Source organism: Montipora capricornis, chromosome 10, assembly GCF_036669925.1.
Source record: "Montipora capricornis isolate CH-2021 chromosome 10, ASM3666992v2, whole genome shotgun sequence".
Taxonomy (NCBI): domain Eukaryota; kingdom Metazoa; phylum Cnidaria; class Anthozoa; order Scleractinia; family Acroporidae; genus Montipora; species Montipora capricornis.
Genome location: NC_090892.1, coordinates 7,414,282 through 7,424,281, shown reverse-complemented (window position 1 = coordinate 7,424,281; position 10,000 = coordinate 7,414,282). Strand labels below are relative to the sequence as shown.

At 39.9% G+C, this 10,000-nt stretch overlaps 1 protein-coding gene across 2 annotated transcripts in view; it reads left to right on the top strand.

Annotated features, from left to right (window-relative positions):
• The window catches only part of LOC138022333 (neuralized-like protein 4), a 52,094-nt gene that overhangs the window by 18,402 nt on the left and 23,692 nt on the right, over positions 1-10,000 (top strand). For both annotated transcript variants that reach the window (XM_068869447.1, XM_068869448.1), the window contains exons 4-8: positions 952-1,085; positions 3,199-3,427; positions 5,889-6,156; positions 8,589-8,742; positions 9,768-10,000. The exon at positions 9,768-10,000 is cut by the window's right edge and continues 198 nt beyond it. In XM_068869447.1, coding sequence (XP_068725548.1) covers positions 952-1,085; positions 3,199-3,427; positions 5,889-6,156; positions 8,589-8,742; positions 9,768-10,000 — 1,018 coding nt within the window. The remainder of the gene's footprint in view (positions 1-951; positions 1,086-3,198; positions 3,428-5,888; positions 6,157-8,588; positions 8,743-9,767) is intronic.

Genomic DNA, 10,000 nt, shown 5'->3' with positions numbered 1-10,000 from the left:
AATTTTATCTCATATTTCACGGTTATTCAAACAAAAACGTACAGTTGCCACGTAACAACATTGCCCAAATCGAAAAATGTGTCGTAAAAAGCGGTCAGCTCTCTTGAAAATCGTATTTTTGGACGTCGAATAAGTTTCCGCCCTACATTTTATTACAGCGACTTGAAATGTTTGCACCCTGGCGATCCCAGAACCCTTTGCGTATAAAGCAAGAATCCGGTTACTGGCAACTCATTCATTATAACCATTGATTGACCAAGAGAATTTCAAAATTAAGGAGACAGACACAGATCTCTTTGTGTCTCAGTTTCTCGTGCATTCATACGTACTTTTGCAAACCTCGTTTTTTCAATCACGTTTACTTCCAAACACCCTAGTTTTGATTGGACCTTAAAATTTGACAATTGTTATTTTTTTGTTATATAGATACTGATGAAATACCGGGATTTCTGCTTTTACTAAAAAATCATATCTTCACCGCGCGCAGTGAACATATAATTGTGAGAATATAGGTGTCGTCATGGTAACGAACACGAGTAGCCAATAAAACGCGAGCTTCGTCTTCATTGTAAGAAACTTTTGCGCTTCAGTATAAGTCTTCTCTAATACATTAACATTTTTATTGCAAAATTTTACATTATCATGATTTGCTTTTCATAACTTTCATATCTTGTTTCATGTTACACAACATGCGTGTTTTAGCGGTTGGTGACCACTTTTTCATCACTTCGAAAATGAATAAAACAAATTGTTTTAAATCTGGAAATTTCATCAATATCTACATAATAAACAGAACATTACATGGCCGCTTGGGGATACGAATTTTATCTTCTCGTGCTGAAAGTATCTCTCACTCGCTCTCTTCGCTCTCTCGTGAGAGACACTTTCAGCACTCGAACATAAAATTCGTATCCCCGCGCGGCCATGTAATATCCTCTATTTTCTTCCCAGTTTTGCCACATCGGATACTGACTTGGGCGTTGCCTTTGGTAATTTACCTCGCAATCCCCTGATACCGTTGTGTCCATGCGCAAGTGCGGTTTATGGCAACTGTGACATTAAAATGAAGTACCTTGGACGCGGAGGTAATTGAATAACATAAGGGATCCTTTGCTTACATTTTTGCTTCATTACTGATTAGGCGATTGTTGGTTTTTACTCACGCGATCAACAGTAGTTCATCCAAACCGGCCATTGTTCCACGGATCGCTGATTAAGAATTGGGGAGGATTGGACCCATTGTTCTGTGTATGAACAATGAGGCCGATCCGGAGCACAGGCCAGGAAGGACACAACAAACGAAAAAAAGGGAGGGGGGGGGGGTATGGGCGGGTGGGCACTTCCAATAGAAAAACAAAAATATATATCGACCCTTTCTAACATCCCCACCCAACCCACACACCCCTTTTGCGTCCCTTTCGAAAGAAAGCACTTCTAACGAGTGGCCGCGGGTTTTGCGGGAAAACAGAGGCCCACCAGATGGGGCAATACACATTTATAGCCTTCAATATATTAAACAGTGCGAGTCCCATGCTTTCCGTCGCATTCCAACACTTAATCAGCTCCCGTTGGGAATATTGGCGGGTTTGAATAGCCATGTTTTTCAACAAAAACAAAAGAAAACGTTTGCATAATAATAGAGATAAATTCCCGGAGGATTTGGTCGGGGCTCCAACATGGCCGCCGTTTCTTTGTTTATGGGCTCCAACATGGCGGCTGTGACGTCATGTGAAAACCGAGAATTATTCTCTAACCAGTCAGCCAAGAATAAAGTACTGATATTGAAAGTGTATTGCATAATGAGCTCTGAAAATTTGAATGCGACATACCAGATAATCTCTGAGCAATGATGCTGTGAAAAGTCTAAATTTACAATTAAGCGCCTTTGTCACCCAATAATTCATCAAATTTGAATAAAATTAAATATTTATTCGAAGTTTAACAAGTTATTTTAACTTTTGAAGTCGAATTGTAAATAGCATGATGCCTTGATGCCTTCTGTGAGCAAAGTCGTATGTTAATGAAACAAAATGAAAAGCAATGATGTCAGCAGAGATTTTTCTCCAAAGCAAAGGACTGCCTCAGTCTTGGACTCGCAAGCCAACTTTTGAGTCCCACGATACTTCGTTCTTGAACAAGAATCAAAGCTTCGATGGGCAATTTGAATTACTTTTTTGAATTAATTTTTTTCTTATTTACCTGATCAATTGAGGCAAGATTGTGTTCTGGGGTGTCTCTAGAGCGGTTTTCAATTAAGTGTCCAAAGTAATTAGCGAATTGCTTTGGTTTTGCATTACTTCACTCAGTGATTGGCTCAAAGTTCTCGCGCCATTTTGTCAACCAATCAGAAGTGAAACCAAAACCAATCGTGGCTCGCGCGTGCTAATTTTCCCGCGCTTTGTGTCGGCTACGTGTAATTACTTCGAGTTTTGATTGGTTTACCGGATTGTCTCCTTCCTTTTTGATTGGGCAAAGTAAATACTTTGGTTTGGGTTTGCGACACTCGATTGAAACTCGCTCTATATCGTTGTCGACTGATTACGGTCATAACCCTGTGTTTGGATATCTTTCCCGATCCTCTCTCGGGTTTTTTATTTCATTTCTAAGAAAAAGAAACGGGATGGAAGTGGCGCCCACCCCTACAGTAAAAATACAGTAGAGGCCATTGAAAAGGGAGCCTTCAGGGATGCCTTCGACTGCGGTCGGCCGCTAAGAAAGACACAGAACATAAAACACTGGCAGATGGTGTAATGATGAGTTTGACCCGGTTTGAGCTTGATATTTTCTCCAAAAGACTCTTCTTACTTAGGGCTCTACCGAAGGGGTTTGTCTTTTCTAAATACCAAGATTTCGAACTTCTTCGCAAGTATTATGAATATTCAAACGTAAACCTCCGCTTAAGATAAAATCAGTTGATTGATTGATTGATTTTTGATTCATCGATTTACTAAGTAACTCACTGACAGATTGATTGCTTTTTTTTTAGTATTTTTACACGACTTCTCATTTCCTTTGTTTACATATATAGCCTGCGAAGGCAAATGACTGCCGGAAGTACGCCTGCGTTTGCAGGTTAATGGTTACATTGGCAGCAGTTTAACCTCTACTCCAGAGTCGATTCGTTGATCTTTACTGCATTTGCACGATTTTGTATTTTTCACATTTGATTTCTTCTTATCGTATTATTTTTTTCTTAAGGCGAACTTCTGGCCAAATTGAAACCTTTAAAAAAGAACTCCGCCTCTCCGCCAGCACCACCCCTTACAGTCAAATTTCCACCACGGTCTCCAACAAGTTCTTTGTCCCAGGGTGTTCCAGATTCCCGGGCCACTGAACCAGTGAAATCATCTGAGGCATACAAGTTTCACCACACCTGTGGAGGCAATATCGCTGTGATGTGTGCTGGAAAGAAAGCAAAGAGGATCAAGTACGACCTTTAAATCTATTTCGAATCCTTGTGGCACTAAAAATCAACCGGGCTCTGAATTGTCTTAAAATGTATTTGCTAATAACTCTTTCGTGCGCTATTTTGATTTTTTCTTTCCGCGTATGTCTATTCCTAAGAGGATGATTACATGGCGAATTTCAGCCTTGTTAGCCTTTCAGCCCGGGTTCTTGTCACGAAATTATTTTTCACCTGTTTGTACTGAAATTGTTTCAGCCACTCGTCAAGTTCGTTAGTGTAAGTGTTACCTATTGTATGATTCCTTATTAATGTATTCAACAATTATTCCATGAGCGCACGTTGGATATGAGTTGGCTGTAACCAGTCTCATATCCAAGAAGTGCGACTGGAATAATTGTTTTATTAAATTCCCTAAACTCCAAAAGTTTGGAAGTAGGAAATACGAGCGAAAGAAGCGAAACATCCGAGCGAAATCGAAGAAACTTGATGAAGATGCGATGTTGTGTAATACCTGGTCAGACAGACGCAGGCTCAATTCACAAACATTTCTTACCTTTTCGCGTACTTCTCAACGTCGGAATTGATCCAAACTTTCTGCAAAAAAAGTTTTTTGCTTTATTCGGAGAGAAATTTTGCTTGCCCACGAAAATAATTTTATCTTAGCAACGCTTAGTGCAGTCGTTTGCCATGTAAGGTCAAACTAAGGTATATGAGCTGATAACCAAGATTGAGTAAACCAATCAAAACTCGAGAAATGCATTATCGGAGGTTGAGAATTTAATAATATGTATATTATTATCACTTTGTCGAGCATTGTGCCGCATTTTTCGGGCTAAAATGGAGAATTTGGCGGGCTAAAATGTATTTTAGCCCGCTGAAATAAGCCAATGAAAAGTGAAAATCAAATAGTCGTACGATTTAATAAGCAGCCAATCAAAATCGAGAAGCCATAGAATGTTCGCGCCGTCGCGTCTTGCTGCGTTGGTGAAAGAAATGATAGCGCCATTTTCATGCCCAAACCATGGCTGAAAACGCAGTAAACAACGAAGAAAATGTAAATTCGCAGTCTTCTCACAGAAACGTGCTTGCTCGGACATTCTTAGTCGTCTGTTTCTTTCAAAAGAAGCTTCTGATGTAAATACCGCGTGTAGTAGCTCCATGGACGGTGGCGAAGTGCATTTAAGTTTTGCGGCTTCAAGCCAAACGCACTCTGTTCAACCAATTATGCCAAACTGTCACTTAAGTAATTGTACTATTAATTTCAACACTTACAAATAAGCTTTGTCGAACTTTCCTTTCATGTCTTCTATAATTTTTGAGAGTCGAATGGCAAGATTTCGTAATTTCTAGCCAGGCATTGTGCATTTTCATTGAGGGAAAATAAAAGCCATTCAACTTGTAAATGCTCGCGTGATTGTTCAGACTGTTCTGTTGTCATTTCTTTCAGATTTTATTTTCTCAATGCCCTCCAAAGTGATATTAATAGTAATAGAGTTTATGTTCTTTGGCATAAATATGTTTTGGGCCCTTCTCAGACTCATTTTAGCCCTCGCCTAGCGGCTCGGGCTAAAATGAACTCTAACTCTAACTCTATTGTTACATTATCTTACTTAGTGTTAATTAATGAACTTCTTTTAAGTGTTGTAATTAAGTCGTGTAAAAGAAGACATTGTTAAGTCATAACTTGAATAACTTAAATTAACTATATATAGATGATTTAAGATGTGGTGCTGGTTGGTTGTTGAAGTGGCGCAAGGTTGTTGACGTGTAGGAAAGCAAAGAGTTGGAGAACGAAATCCTTAGAGCAAAAAGGGAAAAGAACTGAAAACACTACTAAGACTGAGCCATTAGCTGGAGCTGCCGGAAAAAATCAATGACAAAACTGCTTTGTCAGTGGCGGCGAGTGAGGAAAATCCTTCAAAGAATTAAAGCAGCTTGAGATAAGCAAGAAGAAGATAAAACTGGATGAAAGTGACTACAATTGCCGTGTAACGGATTGCAACAAGTCCCACAGAGTTTATGCAAATCATAGTTATGCATGGAGATGTTTATGAAACTGGACAAGTTCCTTTGCAATTGTTTCATGTTTTTGTCCGTATTTTTGGCCTTGACCGTACACAAAACGCACATTTTATCAAGAAGATAACCAATCGAATCCTTCGATTAAATTATGCGCAACTAATTTGCGAACCCGTGCGAAGCGAAAACAAAAGATTGTGCAGGGTCACGGTCAATTCAACATCGATTGCAAAAACATTGTTCTCGCTTTTGAAAGTTCTAAGGTTTCATAACCAGTCCCTCGATTAACTATGTGCAAATTAAGTGTAGTGAAACAAGGACCCTTGGTCCCTCATACTTATCAGGGAAAACTCTCCTGGCGTCAATAAAGGGCAGTAGGGTTGGGAGGGCACGACCTCACACAAGAAAGTATAGATCTCGGAAAAGATGCGGAAAACATGACTTATATTCTTATAATTTTCAGTGCAGTCCAGTGCTACAACAAGGGTGTCGTTTTAACGAGTCAGCCTCTACAAAATGATGAATTATTTGAAGTTCGTTTGGATAGCAAAGTTTCCCGTTGGCTTGGTAGTATTCAAATTGGTGCCATCACAGTCTCCGCCGAAAATCTCCTATTCCCTTCGGTAATCGCGACCTGCTCACAAGGGACAGCATTTGTGCTCAGCGGTAACAAGATCCTCAACAATGGACAAGAGATGACACCGATTTCCAAAGATTTAGACAATTTATCGGTTAGTTAAAAAGCTTTAGCGAAGACGAAGGCAACTTGAAAAGGAAACGTTATTTTAAAATTAAAAAGAAATGGACGCGATCATAACAATTATATTCCATCTTGTTCGCGTAGCACTGTTTTTTCGAAGTAACTTACAACTGGTTTAGTAACAAAGGCCATCCCCCTTTTTCTTTTTGTTTACGGTCGAATGCGTTTCCTGATATTGGGTCGGTCGGTCGGATTGAAAAAAAAAAACCTAAAAAAAAAATCATAAGCATTCTCGGAATCGGAGGCCTGGTACCCCGGCATCATAGCTGCGGAGCCAGAAAAACAACAAGACGTGAACCCAAAATCAATATGGCGGAAAAGTTGGCGGATGTTGTGGCAAAATTAAGACAGCGTGGGAAAAAGGATCAACCACCGAAACTCCTGTGCGACATAAAAATGGCTTAAAAACGTCGTTAACTATTTTTTTTTGAAAATGCCCAAAATTTGGGTCGGTCGGACGACGCCAAACGGAGAAAAAAGGGGATGGCCAAAGCAGTTGAAGAAAATTTTAGGTATAAAAGATCGATTGCCTTATACTAACGTTGTTATCCAAACCCCATTTGGTATTTTCACTTGTACTTCTCGTTCAGAGAACGCTTTCGTTTTCAGTTTTACTCGTTGTTTTGGCCGGGAATCGCCATCGATGTTGTTAAAACTCCTTGTTGTCTATCTTACTTAGGTCGTTCAAAAGTCCTTAATTAACTCTCTCAAATGCAAAAACAAGTTAACCGACGCACGATTTTACTCATCTCTCGGTCATTACATACATAATTGACCTCTTCCACTAAGGGCTTTTCAGGGCCGGTAAAACACAGTCAACGAAACGACAGAACAGAACAACAACAACTGTTAAGAATCCCAAGTGGCCGCAGGCAAACCAGTTGGCTACTAACAAGTGCAGCTGAGAAGTTGAACCAGGAACTACCAGGATCAAACTCAACTAATCAGGTCAGGGGCCTGTTTCTCGAAAGTCCCGAAAACTTTTCGGGCCCGAAAAGTCATTTGTGAAACTGCCAACCACTTATTTTGGAACAAAATGAAAAATGACTTTGAAATTTGACTACTTAAATCCTCTACGTTCATGAGATACAGAGGGAATTGTGACACCCGAAAATGGCCCGTAAAGTTTCGGGACCTTTGAGAGAAGGGCCCCAGAACCGGATCTTCTATTCACCACTTGGCCACACTGCAACCTTTTCATTAAACTGGATTTTTGGTTTAAAAAACGCATTAAAGTGTGACGACAATCCCGCTAAACGAAACAAGATCACATTATTTTCTTCAAACTCTATAGTAAATTTGATGTTTACATGGCAGCTATTGAGATTCTTTAGAAATTGAAGACCATTGTTTTTACTGTCGAACAGAGTGAAAGTATCATCAACGTACCGAAACCAAATAGAAGGACGACCGGTGTAATTAAGAACCCACTTCTTTTCGAAATGGCACATAAAGATATTGGCCAACATAGGTCCTAAAGTCGAGTGCATCGCACCGCCATCAATTTGATCGTAGTAGTCGCCATAAAATATGAAATGGCTCTTCTTAGTGGGAAACTCGAGTTGACCCTTTAAGGCAGAGCGAGGCATCGTCGATGGATATGGAAGGGCATACAATTTGTCAAGACAAATTTGTATTGCCTCATCAAGTGGTATGTTTGTGAACAAGGAACTGACGTCAAAAGAGCACATTAACTCATTGTTATGTCTAAACATCTTGGCCCAATCAGGAAAGCTGAAGTAATCCTCGATAGTGGACTGATTTGTGGAGATGAGCTGAAGTATGCTCACAAGATATAAAGCGAGATTGTAATTGTACGTGTTCACAGAGGAAACGATCGTACGAAAAGGGCAACCTTGTTTATAAACCTTGGGAAGGCCGTAGAGGACTCCATGACTAGAACCACATGGTAATATCTTTTGAAAGGTATTATCATCGATGATTTTGTCTCTTTTCAGTTTGCGAAGATGGAAAACTAAACTGTCCTCCCTTAGCCTCGCTCTGTCTTAAAGGGTCTACTAGCTCGAGTTTGCCACTGAGAAGAGCCATTTCATATTTGATGGCGACTACTACGATCAAATTGATGGTGTTGCGATGGGCTCACCTTTAGAACCTGTGTTGGCCAATATCTTTATGTGCCATTTCGAAGAGAAGTGGGTTCTTAATTACACCGGTCGTCCTTCTATTTGGTTTCGATACGTTGATGATACTTTCACTCTGTTCGACAGTAAAAACAATGCTCTTCGATTTCTACAGTATCTCAATAGCTGCCATGTAAACATCAAATTTACTATAGAGTTTAAACCAAACAAGACAATGCAACTTGCATTTTTTGACAGTATACTGTAATACTGCATTATTTACCCTATAGTTAAGACCGGCATATTTATCTTACCAACGTAGGTGGGTGACCGTGTGGGGATAATGCGCAAGTCAGACAATACTCTGCATTTCTTCATAAATGGCGTTAATGTTGGAAAACGAATCAAAACCATCCCACCTGTACTTTACGGTGTTGTGGATTTGTTCGGGCAAGCTGAAGAAGTTACTATAACAGGTGGGGAAAGGGCCGTTATTTTTTCCGTTTTAGAAAGTCTCTACCCGCAATCAGTAGTAGCCTATAACTTGTTGCATTTCTCTCGAAAATATGTATTTTTTATGGTATATCGTTTATCATATTATTTCTGCGAGGCATCACACTAATCTTTAGGGTTCCCTGTCTTGAGTATGCGGAAAGTCTCGATTTTTGTTGGTCACGATGATTTTGAGGAAGCGTGCGCCCAGCGGTATCATCATGACTTTAATGCTTCCTTTCTTGCGCCTCAAACTTGACACGTTAAATTGCTTTGTTGGTAAAATTATTAACATATATATGTACATTTACTGTTTCTATGATGGATTATGCTGAGCATCTGCTCGCAGCATTAATTAAGGCGCTGTTACACGAGGCAATTTTTCTTGCAGCTTTTCTCGTTTTTTTTTATTCCACAAAAGTTCTCACATCGTCAAACAAGTTGCTTTATGGGTGTTCCACTCACTATGCAAGGTTTCTTGCAACTTGTCTCGTTTTCAATGGTCGCAGGAGGTTAGAGGAACGTTTTCATTGACTGCTGCCGCAAACGGTTGCGGCACAAGTTGTAGGACAGATGAAAGTTTAAAAATATTCTGTACTGCAGAATCAGAGCCATTTTTTTAAAAACCACAGAGTTAAGGTGGCTCTGAATCCGCTGTACAGAATTTTTTAAACTTTGCAGAAAGTTTTATCTTGGCCTTCTGATCACTTTCCATCAATAAAATATGAGGGTCGCCGGGTTTGTTTTTGAGATATGTGCAACTAAAGACAAAATAAAGGGTATTATTACAGGGCTTCCCCGTTGTCACGGTGACTTGTTACACAATAATGACCGCATCTTGTTCAGGAATAATTGTTGTTTCTTGTGGAACCATAACATTGCTAATACGTGATACAGCGTTGTAACGCCAAACCTTCTAATAAGAGCGTTACTTGAGAGCTTTTAAACTGAATTAAGCTACCTTAAATGCTTTCCCCATCATGACGGCCATGGCTTATTATCATTTCAGGTGGAACTGTTGAGACACAAAGTAGTAACGAGGATCAAGTAGACAATGTCTCGATCATGGTCCGTATGAACAACACCATTAACATTCTTAAAGAAGGATCGTTTACTGATGTGAACCCTGTAGTAGTGAAAATCGCCAAAGACATTCTTGAGCCGTACAGAAAGACAGATGACCAAGAGCTTCAGCAAAAGTATGGTGACCATTTAGCAGAGATTGGTGGTCCTGTGCACTTA